Genomic DNA, 15,542 nt, shown 5'->3' with positions numbered 1-15,542 from the left:
CTAGGCAGCAGTTCTGCAGAAAAGGACCTAGGGGTTACAGTGGACTAGAAGCTGGATATGAGTCAACAGTGTGCCCTTGTTGCCAAGAAGGCCAATGGCATTTTGGGATGTATATGTAGGGGCATTGCCAGCAGATCGAGGGACGTGATTGTTCCCCTCTATTTGACATTGGTGAGGCCTCATCTGGAGTACTGTGTCCAGTTTTGGGCCCCACACTACAAGAAGGATGTGGATAAATTGGAAAGCGTCCAGCGGAGGGCAACAAAAATGATTAGGGGACTGGAACACATGACTTATGAGGAGAGGCTGAGGGAACTGGGATTGTTTAGTCTGCAGAAGAGAAGAATGAGGGGGGATTTGATAGCTGCTTTCAACTACCTGAAAGGGGGTTCCAAAGAGGATGAATCTAGACTGTTCTCAGTGGTAGCAGATGACAGAACGAGGAGTAATGGTCTCAAGTTGCAGTGAGGGAGGTTTAGGTTGGATATTAGGAAAAACTTTTTCACTAGGAGGGTGGTGAAACACTGGAATGCGTTACCTAGGGAGGTGGTGGAATCTCCTTCCTTAGAAGTTTTTAAGGTCAGGCTTGACAAAGCCCTGGCTGGGATGATTTAGTTGGGGATTGGTCCTGCTTTGAACAGGGGGTTGGACTAGGTGAACTCCTGAGGTCCCTTCCAACCCTGATATTCTATGAGTCCGGGGCAAGAATGTCTGTGACCATTAGAACACAGACACCTCAAAAACTCAGAATTTAACCCATTATTCTTGAGTTGTCAACATTCATCTGCTGCTGGCAAAATGTCTCCATCCCACACTAGTGGCAGACCCACACAGATGGTAATGACCTTCTACTGCTAAAATTTACTCAAGTACACAGCTCCACTGTTAATCTAAAGACGCCAACCCTCCAGAGGACCCAAGTTGAAGGTCAATATGATGAAATTTTTGTTTTTTCAGTTTTTAAGTTTCTTCCAAAAATTATGAAATTACATTACAAATTATAGTACGTTATAACATTAATGTTGCAAAATCAACCACTTAAAAGTTAGGAGATGCCAGAAATAAGGCTGCACATGTAATTGCCTCCCTTGTGCGCAGCCTTTATTTGTGTGATCAAAATCTTCCTGAGATCTTCACAGATAAGGCTCAGGGATAGTTTTTCCAAGTGGTGAAAAATCCTTAACTCAGGGCTTTTACAACTAGACTGGAGAGCACAGCAGGAACTGTGCCTTTGCAAACCATTCTGAATTTATACAGAAATGGACTGGATGATTTAATAGTATTTTCATCTCTAACTTTCACGATTTGTTTGAGTGAACTGAAGGAAAAAAAAATGCCTGCTACCACAATGCCTGGTAGCATCCAACATTAGCCTCCAACTGGGGTCAGGATGGATTCCGCATTATACAGAATTCCAAGTTACCTGGAAATGATGCTATGAAACTTTTGCTGCATGTAATAATATGAAAAGGTTCTGTATCTTATCCAGAAGCAGTACAGAATTGCAGCTGAAGACCTTGAGTTATTGTGCAGTGAGATGGTCACCAGAAAGCTGTTTAAAGTCCAGTCTTGACACGTACCCAGCATCCTAATTTCCCAATTGAAGGTGCGACTACTCAGCACCTCTAGAATCAGGCTACTTATTTAAATGCGTATATATGGAATCATAGAAGTTTGAAAATTTTAACCATAGCTAATTGGAGGCAGTGTGGTGTAGTGGATAGAGCACTAGACTGGGACTCAGGAGATCTGAGTTCTTTTCCTGGCTCTAGCACTGGTCTACTAGGTGACTTTGGACAAGTCACTTCTCTTTGTTCCTCTGTTTCCCTGTCTGTAAAATGGGGATAATGATATTGACCTCCTCTGTAAACCACTTTGAGATCTATGGTTGAAAAGTGCTATTTCAGAGCTTGGTATTATTATTTGAATTAATTTACACTGTGCTACATGTGAGGGGGGAAATTCCTTCTTGACGGGTGGTTAGTTGACAACCTGAAGCAGTATTCTTCTAACATAGCTGTAAATGTTTTTCATAGCAATTAAGATATATAGTCTTAAAATATAGCCAATATTTGTCTCAAAACTCTCACAGTGGATTGCACACAAAAGCTTATGCTCTAATAAATTTGTTAGTTTCTAAGGTGCCACAACTACTCCTGTTCTTTTTACAGATTGCCTGCTTATTCCATAAAAGAAATGTTTGTTTTAAATTTACTATCTTTCACCATCTTTGAGCATTCCTCAGCCTATGAAAAGTTAGGTTTTCCTTTTTAAAAGTTAGCAGTTAGCTAAAAACTACCAAGATGGTATTAGACATAATTGTATTTTCTTAATTATTTATATTGCATGCCCATTCCCTCATTCAGATTGTGGAGTAAAAACTGCCCACAGACTCCAACAAGCATAGGAAACCCAGCAGTCTGTGGAACTAGTTAGAGCATCAGGATGTTTACTGTACTCCATAGAAACTCTACCGACATCACTTTAAAGTGGAATTTTAGGGCTGTGGCTTGTGCCTCCATTAGCAAATGCCCCTGTTCACCTTGAAAGGAATGCAGCGCCCATGGACTCCAGTGCAACTCTCAGGCTATGTTGCCACTACTGCAGTAAGTTGACCGAAGTTACGCAACTCCAGCTACGTGAATAACGTAACTGGAGTCGACATAGGTTAGGTTGACTTACTGCGGTGTCTATACAGTGCTGGGTCAACGGGAGACACTCTCCCATCGACTTACCTTACCCTTCTTGTTACGGGGTGGAGTACTGGGGTCGACCGGAAAGTGCTCTGCCGTCGATTGAGTGGCTCTTCACTAGACCCGCTAAATTGACCCCCCAGTGCATCAATCTCTGGAGCATCAATCCAGCAGTAATGTAGACATAGCCTCAGGCTGCAATAGTGGGCATAAAGCCCCTCTCCCCCACACTATGTCTGTGCAATCTGTAGAGTGAAAAAGAGGAGGATGAAAATTTTTCCCTCCCACAATTGGTATACAACCCTCTAGCACCACGCTTGACCTCAGCTTTAGGATTTGGGCCCCAGAGAGGGGAAAAAATATGGAAAGATTGCAATTCACTTGTTTGAAGTCCACGTTAATAGGTGCCTTAGAAAATACAGAATTGAAAGAATAATAATTTTTGGTGGTAATTATACAAACTAAATTTTTATGTTTCCTGCAATAATTATTTTCTCCTCATTTAAAAAATAGTTATTTTTTTTCTTATATTGGAATTTAAATATGGTTTCATCTATTTATGAATTTTGTTTCTTCTTTTCAACAGGGTACTACAGAAAAACAAAAAAAATGGGGTTTCTATGTCAACTATCAATTATCCCTCTTCTATTTGGAGCTATGGTCTTTTGTCAGCATGAAGGTTATGATTTTGAGGATGAATATGACCAAGAGCCAGATGATGAATACTCACCTATTTTTCATTTTAATCCTAGTGTAGAATATGTAGTTCCTCATTTTCCTACTCCAGCCAAGTGTGCTCAAGAATGCTTTTGCCCACCAACTTTTCCATTATCAATGTACTGTGACCATCGAAAACTTAAGATGATACCACATATTCCTTCCCACATCCAACAACTCTATCTTCAGCATAATGACATTAAAGCTGTAACTGCAGAATCTTTTGTTAATGCCACTGCCTTGAGAGAAATTAACCTTAGCCATAACAAAATTAAATCTCATATGATTGACCATGGTGTTTTTGCCAAACTTTCAAATCTTGTGCAACTTCACTTAGAACACAATAAATTGGATGAATTTCCATTTCCTCTTCCCAGCTCTCTAGAACAACTCTTTCTCAGTTTCAATGAGATTTCCAGATTACCTGGAAATGCCCTACAAGGGTTAGTAAATGTGACCATACTTGATCTCTGCAATAACTATCTTGATGACTCCCTACTCAAAGGAAAATACTTTTCAAATCTGAAAAATCTATTGCAGATCAACCTATGCAACAACAGGTTACAGACTATGCCTCCTGATCTCCCATTTTCACTTATATATCTCTCCCTCGAAAATAACTCAATTTCTTACATTCCAGAAAACTATTTCAATAGACTTCCAAAAATAACTGCTCTAAGAATGTCACACAACAACCTGCAGGAAGTCCCATATAATGTTTTTAACCTTTCCAACCTTGTAGAACTCAATGTTGGACACAACAAGCTGAAGCAAGCATTCTATATTCCAAGAAGTCTACAGCATTTGTATATTGAAGACAATGACATTGAATGTACGTTGATTATTATTAGTCCTTTATAAAAATGAGAGAAGTATTTCTATATCTATAACATTTTTTCTTTTGCATAATTTTTCTGCTTATTACTCAAAAACTTACTGACTTTTAACCTCAACCCAACACCAACACTACTGGGCTATATTCAGTCTTGCTGACACAAAGAGGTTTCTGCTTTGCTGTGATGCAGGTTACCTCATCCTGCCCTTCTTTGAGGGTCCCATCAGTCGGGGCATAAGGCTCAATAGTAGCCCTAGTTCTGCAGCTTACCCAAGGAATGCTCTGAATTGTTAATTATCTTGGACTCTCAATGGAAGAAACATTTCAGAAGATTTGTACTTCTGCTATCTTCCTATCACCTCCAAGCAGGCTCTCTGTCAGACTGCTCCAGCTTCCTCTAATAAAAATCAACTAACAAGTCTAGCTTATTGTTTAAAACTTGTTTGTAGCAAAGGCATTTGATAAACATTTATATAGAAAGAGGCCACTATTAGTACATTTCCCTTACATTAAAATAATCTATTTTAGGCCATTTTAACACCACAAACCTTCCCACTTCTACTTGATCAAAAGCTATTTCCGTTATTGGTTTTTCCATATCTGGAACTCTAACTTAAGTCAAGAGGCGGGATGATAGCAATATTTTTCATCAGTTACATGGGTGGATATTATGCCTGTTTCTAGCTATGAAAAAAAGTGGATTTTAAAGAAATTCGAGTTCTCTTAATATTTTCAATGTTTAAACTAATATTTTTCACTCTTTTACAGTTGTAAATATTACTCTGATGTGTCCTTCAATTGATCCAAGGAATATCAATCATTTAACCTATATTCGGATGGACCAAAATAAGCTTACAGCTCCAATAAGCACATATGCATTCTTCTGCTTTCCCCACATACGCATTATTTATTATGGTGAACAAAAAGGAAGTGTCAACCAATCAACACAACTGAGAACTCCAGTTGTCCGCAGATTTTTAACACCAGAAGAATATGATGAAGCAGAAGATGGTCACGAAATGGAAGATGGTCATGAAGAAGGAGAAAGAGAAGATGACTACTTTCATCCTTACTTTTAAGGCAGTAATTATAAAGTACAAGTAAAGTATATATAAAAGAGGTGAATAATTTGGGGCACTAAAAGGGAGTTATGAGCAATATGAACTATGTAAACAATAGTGGTTAGATCAGATTCCAAGTATATACAACAGTGCTTTCTAACCTTTTCCAGGCAACTAATTATTAGTTGAGTGAAGTAATCCTTGACTGTACCAATCATTACCCTTTCCCTCTCACTCACATTCCAACTCGGAAGAGAACTTGGTTATGTTAATTTTGCAATTTGGACTAAACTTTTTGCATATATTTGTGTTGATATTAATTTTAAATATATACTTAGTGGTTTTGGTTTAACATAACTGAAAGAATAAAAATGCTCTTAATCTGAGAAAAATGTTTAGGGCCTTAACTGTGAAACTGGTCTGCATCATTTGTGCAGTATCTGTATCATCTAAATTCAAAGGAACATGCACGAGTAGTTTCTTAATAAAGTTTGAATTTAATGCAGTATTGCAACATTAGAATTAGAGAGAAGACTCATTAAATAGCTATCGTATAAAACATAGCAACATTAAACAGACGTAAAAAAAACAAATACTTTCCGATCTAGCTTGCACAATAACTATTGATATAGGTTTTATTCCTTATTCCTTTTTTTCATACATGAACAAATAATGTTATTTTACTTTCTGTGCCATTATACATGCAAAAGCACATATTACATATTTTGTTCTTTTAAACAGTACTTGCAGAAAACTGGCTTTTGTTTCGTAAGAGAATGTATCCTGGGTGACACAGGAAATTTTTACAAATCATCCTTTAGAAAAGCAGCACTGGTGGTTAAAATATACACTAAAACTAACTAAATAAGAATAATGCTATGCTCATTGGACAAAAAAAGACGTTTACTTTCAGCCCTGTTTAAACCATGCAGCTGAGTGTTTTTATGCCTTTTTAATTTTTCAGACAACTCTGTGCTTTCATATGCCATGTGTCTGTAGTTTCATTTTCAACTGGATGCACAATGCGCATATTTGTTCTAATACTTTAGAAAATTTAAATCTTCTACTTTTTTTTGTTGTTTGTTTTTACAGTGCCCTATGAATTGTATAAAGATACCAAATATCTTCTGCTTGTAAATCTACCAGTGCAACTCCTCTATAAAAACAGGCTTTAGTTGATCAGTTTTTGTGGGCATCCAGTGATACAGTGTCCAGGTCTTTGAGATATGTTTTTGCTTGTTACTTAAGAAAAATCAATACAGCAAAAACATTTATGTTCTACCCCTCCATTATTTCAAATTATTTTAATAAAATTAATGATTTCATGCTTTTTGTTGTATTTTAGGCACTTTGAATACAAATGTAGGGTCTCCCTCTACATAGGTGATGAAATTTGTGTGTTGGACTCTGGTATATCAGTGTTACTTTATTCCCAAACTGACGTAGACCTTGAGCTACTTTCAGACATCCATCTTACAAATATCAAATATACATGCTTTTGCCATGGGGAGTTTTGTACATTATCTCTGACGAAACTGATTAATTGTGATTATGTAAGGTAGAATACTTAAGAATATTATGAGATGCTTTTTCATCTTTATTCATTTGGATCTTCTACTTTGCTAAATCTATCCCTAATTTCCTGAGAAACCCTTTCTTCTGTTATGGATAACTTGCCATCAGAACAAGAAAGACATGAGTGCAGAACTGTACACTTTACAAAGCAGCATCTAATTCCACAAGATCTTCTGAATTAAGATAACAGAAATACTACACCAATGACGCAGGACAACATTACTTTACAAAAAAATCCAAATACAATTGTGTATATTCTGGGATGTCATGTTTATTAAAGAACAACAATTTTTATTGTTTACAAAGAAACAAAACTTATTAAAATCTACATTTAAGACTAATTTTCAGGCATTTTAAATCAAAATATCAATTTTTCACCCCTCTATTCTCTTCATTCATAAGATGAAAAGATCTTGAAAATCAACCAAAACCACTCAGACTTCACAGGAAAAGATCCACAGATTCCAAGGCCAGGAAGGACTATTGCGATCACCGAATCTGACCTCCTATAAAACAAACCCATAGAACTTCCCAAAAATAATTCCTAGGGCACATATTTTAGAAAAAAAATCCAGTCTTGTTTAAAAATAGTCAGTGATGGAGAATCCACCACAACCTTTGCAAACTGTTCCAATGGTTAATTCCTCTCACTGTTAAAAATTTACACCTGATAATTGCCCCTTTCATCTTCATGGTAACCACACAGATTAATAGCATAACAATTGTCTTCCTTTGTTATTGCCTTTCTTAATATATTTGTCAACCTAAAAAGCTCTTTTGAAGTCATATAGAAAAAAATCTGCATACAATAAATTCTTTAAATCTAGGATTAAAAATTTGCCAACATTACATATTTTTGAATTATTTTAAAGGACATATTAACATAAACATATAGCTTACTAACTTCTGGAAAACACTGTGTATCATGACTTTTCTCTTTTTCTGTATACATTATAAATTTAGACTATTAAAACATGAGAGTCTCAATTTAGGCAGCCATTTTTTTAAATCTAACATTAAGACCACTTAAATATAACATAGTTAGAAACATTGTACATGCTTCCTCAAACTGCTGACACTTTAAGACTAACATAAATCTTAGTTTCAATTTTGTGTTTTATACCTACAGTAAATCCAACAAATAAAAACTGAATTTTGGATATTAAAAAGTGTGCATAGCTGGATACTACAAATTCAAGAGATTGATTATTAACTTTATAGTAATAACATGTTGACATGGCTTCTCAGTATTAGCACATGCTTCTTCTCTCAAGAATATATACACTTAAATATGTTCCTATGATCACCTGCTAATTTTATTTCTGTCTTCACAACTATTAAATTTGTAGTCCCTTCAAGCATTCTTCTTTTTTTCCCACTATATATTACACTAGATTTTGTGGCAACCCAGTGACATATCCAGAAACATGACATGTATAGTTAACAACCAGAAAAGATGGCCAGGAAAGAAAAGTTTTTGTTTACTCACAAATGACTGCAAAAGAAACGTCTAAAAGTAGTATTCAAACAACTGACTTCTGCTTCTGATACAGTGTTTTAGTTTGTTCAGATGGTTATGTGAGTTTATTTTCAAAAGAAAAACACAGCTAAAATGAAAGTGTAAAATGAAATCTGCATTACAATGCTACCTGTTATAACAGTCAACAAATAATAAAAGCCATCACAGGGTTGCTTCTACAGGTTTCACTCTAGTAACTGAAGGAAGCGGTTGCATGATGCGGAAGATACATGTGACTAGGAACCAAGAGATCTGGGCTCTGCTTCTAGCTTTGGGCAAGTCACTTTGCAGATTTATGGTTTATTCATTTCAACCACATAAAGGGGGATGATGATACTTTACCAACTTTGTAAAATACATTAAGATTTATAATGGCTAGGGTAGTTATTTTTCATTATTACTCAACAGTACAGCAAGTTTGACTTTATTATGGTGTATTTTTAGAAATATTGATAACCTGTAGTCATAGTTAAATGTGTTGAATCAATTAAATCAAAACCATGAAATTTTCAAACAATGTTTTTATCAGAACAAAGTTCTTAAAACTAGAAGCAAAAATGACTAATATAGAAATTTGCCTCGTCTACATTACAATTGTTCGTGAACACTGTTGCAGTAAAAAAAAATGCTAACTTATTTTTACAGTCTCCATTCTTTCCTTTAGTCATAAAAACATTCAGATCCTTTTTAAGTCCTTCTAAAACGATTAAGCATTTTTGTGACATTTACTTCAATATCTTGATATATTAAAAAAGTCACATACGTATTTGCTTCACATCCAACAGATGTTTTTTATTTCAACTTTTCTGATTGCTTTTAATATATTCACATTCCACTGAAATATGTAATAACTTGAATCAGTTTCCTTTTTATATTTGTTTTTAAATTGTACTCTGCAAGCAAATAAATAAAGGAATTTCCGACGCAAAGAACATGAACGGAAGCTGTAGTGAGTTTGTACCAGATTGCATCCCAAAGCTGCTTCTAAGCAGCTAACAACTTCTTTACATTACTAATGTGAGAACATTAACTTTGCCACTTGTGGAGATTTTACATATCTACTATAATACACATACACACAAATCCAATTGCATATGAGCTTCTGATAGCTATGTGATGAATTCTGGAAATATATGATAAAGTGTGCATTTATCATTCTCTTCTCAAAAGTTATTTTACCAAATTTTTAAAACTTTAGTAACCCAGGAAGTCAGGCTAAATAGATGAGTAAAGCATATCCTATGTTCCTGTGCTATAGTTACCAGGCCTAGTGACATTATTCCAACTTCATTTTTATTGTCAGTATATGGAAATACTGTAGCATCTCACATATCAGGGCTGAGGATGTGTGAGGCAAATTATCCCTTTCCCAGCAAAGAACAGACTGGGAAAAGAAAATATAGGGGAGGAAGTGAAAAACAAAAATGTAAGGAAAACACCAGATGGTATTCACCCAGGAGTTCTGAAGGAACTCAAATATGAAATTGCAGAAATACTAACTGTAGTCTGGAACATATCATTTAAATCAGCTTGTCTACCAAATAACTGGAGGATAGCTAATTTTTAAAAACGGCTTCCAGAAGTGATCCCAGCAACTGCAGGCCAGTAAGTTTGACTTCAGTAGCATGCAAACTGGTTGAAACTATAGTAAAGAACAATATTGTCAGACACATAGATGAACATAATTTGTTGGGGAAGAGTCAACATGGATTTTGTAAAGGGAAATCATGCCTTACCAATCTATTAGGATTATCTGAAGGGGTCAACAAGCATGTGGACAAGGGGGATCCAGTGGATATAGTGTACTTAGATTTTCAGAAAGCCTTGACAAGGTCCCTCACCAAAGGTTCTTAAGCAAAGTAAGCAGTCATGGGATAAGAGGAAAGGTCCTCTCATGGATTGGTAACCGGTTAAAAGATAGGAAACAAAGGGTAAGAATAAATGGTCAGTTTTCAGAATGGAGAGAGGTAAAGAGTGGTGTCTGTACTGGGACCAGTCCTAATCAACATATTCATAAATGATCTGGAGAAAGGGGCAAACAGTGAGGTGGCAAAATTTGCAGATGATACAAAACTACTCAAGACAGTTAAGACCCAAGCAGATTGCGAAGAGCTCCAAAAAGGATCCCTCAAAACTCAGTGACTGGGCAACAAAATGGCAGATGAAATTCAATGTTGATAAACGCAAAGTAATGCACATTGAGAAACATAATCCCAACTAGACATATAAAAAGATGGGGTCTAAATTAGCTGTTATCCCTCAAGAAGGAGACCTTGGAGTCATTGTGGATAGTTCTCTGAAAACATCCACTCAATGTGTAGTGGCGGTCCAAAAAGCGAACAGAATGTTGTGAATCATCAAGGGATAGGTAATAAGACAGAAAATATCATATTGTCTCTATATAAATCCATGGTACGCCCACATCTTGAACACAGCGTGCAGATGTGGTCGTCCCATCTCAAAAAAGATATATTGGACTTGGAAAAGGTTCAGAAAAGGGCAACAAAAATGATCAGGGGTATGGAACGGCTTCCCTGTGAGGAGAGATTAATAAAACTGGGACTTCTCAGCTAGGAAAAGAGACGACTAAGGGGGGATATGATAGAGGTCTATAAAATCATGATTGGTTTGGAGAAAGTAAATAAGGAAGTGTTATTTACTCCTTCTCATAACACAAGAAGTAAGGGTCACCAAATGAAATTAACAGGCAGCAGATTTAAAACAGACAAAAGGAAGTATTTCTTCACACAACACACAGTCAACCTGTGGAACTCTTTGCCAGAGGATGCTATGAAGGCCAAGACTGTAACAGGGTTCAAAAAAGAACTAGATAAATTCATGGAGGATAGGTCCATCAATGGCTATTAGCCAGGATGGGCAGCGATGGTGTCTCTAGCCTCTGTTTGCCAGAAGCTGGGAATGGACGAAGGGACTGATCACTTGATGATTACCTGTTCTGTTCATTCCCTCTGGGGCACCTGGCATTGGCCACTGTTGGAAGACAGGATACTGGGCTAGATGGACCTTTGGTCTGACCCAGTATGGCCATTCTTATGTTCTTATGAATGAGACACGAAAGGCAACACAGGAAAAAATGCCAAATTAATTTGTGGTTATAAGTAAGTGGAGTTAACACAGGAAGGAAACAAAGCTTTTTAAAGCAGAAAGTTGTTAGTAATTTATTTTTTTAATAATTAAATAGATGGTTGATTGACATGACAACTACAATTAACTCCAGAACATAACAACCAGTACAAAACTAGTTTATCCATTTAAAAGAAAGGAGAGCACGTTTTGGGTGATGGGCTGTAGGGAAATGGCAGAACATTGTTTTATTTCTGTCTATCTTGGGGTTGTAGGTATCAGAAAATTTGATACCTGATTATTATATGCTGTAGGAGCCTCTAAGAGTAATATATTTATTTGCAACATAAACTAAGTCTAGGTGTTTTTGTTTTCTTTTATAGCCATTCAATCAGTAATGTCTGCAGCTTTAACTGGAACCAGAAACTTTTGCAAGGTATTCACTCAGTCATAGGGCCTTGTTGCAGCTGCCTATCAGTTTCCAGACTTTTGGCCCTTGTGGTGACCCAAAACTATTTAATTGAACCTGGGAAATATTTCCAACTTACCTGTTGAGAAACTTACATATGTAACTCCTTTATTGTGTCCCCTTATTTCTTGTATATCTTTTTCAATCTTTTTCTGGCTTCATTAAAGACATAAATTATCCATTTGGGAAATCAGTTTATCACGTCCCCTGGAACTTGTACTTTATAAGTTCCTCCTTAGCTCCTCCTGTGCCACTGACACATGAAGAAGTCCGGTTCCTCCAATGATTACAATCACAATAATTGTGGTACTTCTTCCCAGGTTATGCCAGTGCATTCAATACCCTCTGTCACGATCTTCCACCAGTTCTTTCTTGGCCTTCCTCGCTTTCTCTTTCTGCCCTCCAGTACCTAATTCAATGCTTGCTCAGCTTGTCTCCCATCTTCCATACACTATACATGTCCCAATCATCTGAGCCTTCTTTAATGATATCTTCTAATATGTCCTGTTCTATCAGCTCCCTTACTCTTGCATTTGTTATTTTGTCTTTACACTCAATGTGTAATATCTTACTCAGCCTTCTGGGATAGGTAGCCTTCAATTTCTTTTTGTTAGACAGTCTCATTGGTCAAGCCTCTGCTCCATATAGTAGTATGCTCAGTACAATCAAATGGTATAATCTAGCCTTTAGTTTGAAGTGGAGACCTATGTTTGACCAGATGTTGTTCATCTTTCCAAAAGTGGTGCTGCTTTTCCTAATCTTGTAGGAATATAAGATATAATTCTAAATAAAGACAGAAATATAAGATAGATATGCTAGGAAAAGGCTGCAGAGGCAGAAGCAGCAGCATAGAGGAGAGACTTCAACCAGCTCTACAGAGTAGCAAATGATCTCACAGGAAAAAAAGACTTTCCCAGGTCTCAAGCGCTTCTAGGACTCTCATCAACAGATGTTCAAAATGCATGAAGAACATGCCAGATGATGGAAAGAACATTTCCACTCCATATTAAGCTGTCCAGAGCTGACAATCATTCACAGATTCAAGAGAAGTGTCAATACCAGGTTAGAAATAGAAGATGGACCAATAACACCCGATGAAATTAAAGCAGCCATCAAAGCCCTCAAATACGGGAAAGTTCCTGGGGTCGACAGAATTCAAGTAGAGTTGCTAACAGTGGGAGGCCAAATTCTGATTGAGTGGCTAACAAAACTGTAACAAAATACGGTGAAAGTAGCACCACAGCACTGGAAAGAAGGTATTATCATGGCATTGCTAAAAAAAGGGTGCATGAACTGGAGCTATAGTACTGCTATCAGTCCTGGGCAAAGAATTGGCTACTGTTATGCTGAATAAAACAAAAAAGGCAATGGATGAAATATTACAAGAAAAACAGCTGGGTTCCATTGAGATAGATCATGTCATGAACAGATATTCACTCTGACAGATCACTGAAAAAGCTACTGTTTGGCAAAAACCCATCTAAATTCACTTTTAGAAAGTGTTCAACAGTGTCTATAGAGAGACCCTGAGGAATATTGCTAGAAGCTATGGGATACCAGACAAGCTGATCAACGTAATAAGGAGTTTATACGATGGAAAGTAAGATCAGATATAGGCCTGGCTGAGTGAGGTGAATGGTTAAATATTGTGCCTGGAGTTAGCCAAGGGCGTGTGCTATTACCAATTCTCTTTGCATTAGTAATAGACTGTGATGAAGTGAGCAACAAAAGGCTCATGGATGGTGTAAAATGGGTTAGTGGAGACTAATTACACTATTTTGACTTTACTGATGACATTGCTTTACTAAGTATATTGTAGAATGAAATGATTGCCCTTACATCAGAGGTAGAACAGGAAGCAGCAAAAACTAGATTTGAAGTAACTGCAGAGAAAACCAAGATTACAAAGGCAGGAAACTGGACAATATACACAAATGTGTATCTGGATGGAAATCTAACAGGTAAGACTTCTGCTGTCTGCAGAGCATTATAACACTTGAAGGTGCAGTGATATTCCTCTTACGCTTTAAACATATAATATTAACTTTAGTTTAAATTTGCCTTCATCCAAGCAGATTTTACAAGGGAAGACAGGCTTATAGTCTTATAAGAACTAACAACAATTTTGGCTTTAAATAACCCTCAGAACCCTCCCTAAGCACTTTCATAGTCTCTTCGTTGGAGAAGCCATAGGAAACATTCTCTATAGATCCTGCTTTATTACTAATTGGCTTTTATCAACATAGGTGTCTTTTCTTTGCGCATTCAGCTCAATCATCCTATATTCTTCTTTCACCAAACCCCATACTGCATGACTATTTCTATCTTGTTCCTCTGAGGGGACTTCATTCTTTAAAATACTCGAATGGTGACTTGAAACCAAAAATCTTCAACTGAATCAATGTATCTGGGCTGAATCTTGACCTTGTGCTAGCCGGACAAAGTGTGAGAGAAGTGAGACCCCACTACAAAGTAATAAAATCTAATCAACTGCCACAGCACTATACAGAAAGCGTTTAATTTCAAAACTTGTATAAAACAGACCTTTTAAGTGTTACCACTAGTGGCAATGCTTTAGGAACTAGGTGGAAAGCTGTTCCTTCAGAAGAATGACAAAGGGTATGTCTACACTTCAGTTAGACACCTGCGGTTGGCCCATGCTAGCTCAGGTTCACGGGGCTAAGCCTAAGGGGATGTTTAACTGTGGTGTAGACGTACGGGCTTGGGCTGCTGCCTGAGCTCTGGGACCCTCCCACTTTGCAGGTTCCTAGAGCCCAGGCTGAAGCCCGAACCTGAATGTCTACACTACAGTTAAACACCCCCTTAGCCTGAGCCAGAGCCAGATGGTTCAGGCCCGCCACAAGTGTCTAACTGCAGTGTAGACATATCTATACTGCATATCTATACATATCCATTAATATTTATTTGGATTTACAAAATGCTAAAAAAGGATGCCTGCCCATACGCTCTAGGCATTGTAGCCATTACTTAAAAATACATCATAGATAATACCCCGATATAACTTAAGTTCATCAGTATAACTCAACAAAATGTACAATCAGCAAGCCCAGCACCTTTGAATCTCAAATCACCCTTCTCCTCCAACAATTCCCTCCCTTTCTCTGTGAATTCTCAAAATTCCTTTGTAAAAAGATGAGCTTCACAGCGTGCTCTGAAAGTCTTAGGCTCAGGCTACTTCAGACAAAGGGAGGAAGGGGGAATAGCATTCTAAAGGTATAGGACCCCCACAGAAAACTTGACCTCTAGGTTCCCCATAATTTTTCATTATATTTATATTTGCCACCCATCTTCCTGGAAGAGGTTCCTTTTCCAAAGAAAGGTTCCTTTGTGACTGCTTTCTGAGGGAGATATAGGCTATTTCTCCCACAGATTGTTTTGGTTATTCACTATATATGCTACTGTGCATATACACTTTTACCAACAATTTGTATGGTTCATAACACTTTTCATAGATGTTTGATTGCCTTCCCTTATCTTCTATACAAACCTCTTTCAGACTTTGAAGAAACTTTCACAGAACAAACCTGCATCTGAACAATATTGGTTTTGGAACCATCTGTGCTGTTGT

The 15,542-nt window shown here is 37.1% G+C and overlaps 2 protein-coding genes across 4 annotated transcripts in view; one reads left to right on the top strand and one right to left on the bottom strand.

Moving 5' to 3' along the window:
* Positions 1-15,542, bottom strand: part of CENPP (centromere protein P) — a 310,225-nt gene that overhangs the window by 217,772 nt on the left and 76,911 nt on the right. The window lies entirely within an intron of this gene.
* Positions 3,303-5,324, top strand: OMD (osteomodulin). Its single transcript, XM_074958212.1, has 2 exons — positions 3,303-4,242; positions 5,014-5,324. The coding sequence occupies exons 1-2, from the start codon at positions 3,303-3,305 to the stop codon at positions 5,322-5,324; spliced, it is 1,251 nt and encodes a 416-aa protein (XP_074814313.1).

The sequence above is a fragment of the Natator depressus genome, chromosome 7 (genome assembly GCF_965152275.1).
Source record: "Natator depressus isolate rNatDep1 chromosome 7, rNatDep2.hap1, whole genome shotgun sequence".
Taxonomy (NCBI): Eukaryota; Metazoa; Chordata; order Testudines; family Cheloniidae; genus Natator; species Natator depressus.
The sequence above is the reverse complement of the archived record's forward strand: the minus strand, read 5'-3'. Positions and strand labels throughout refer to the sequence as shown.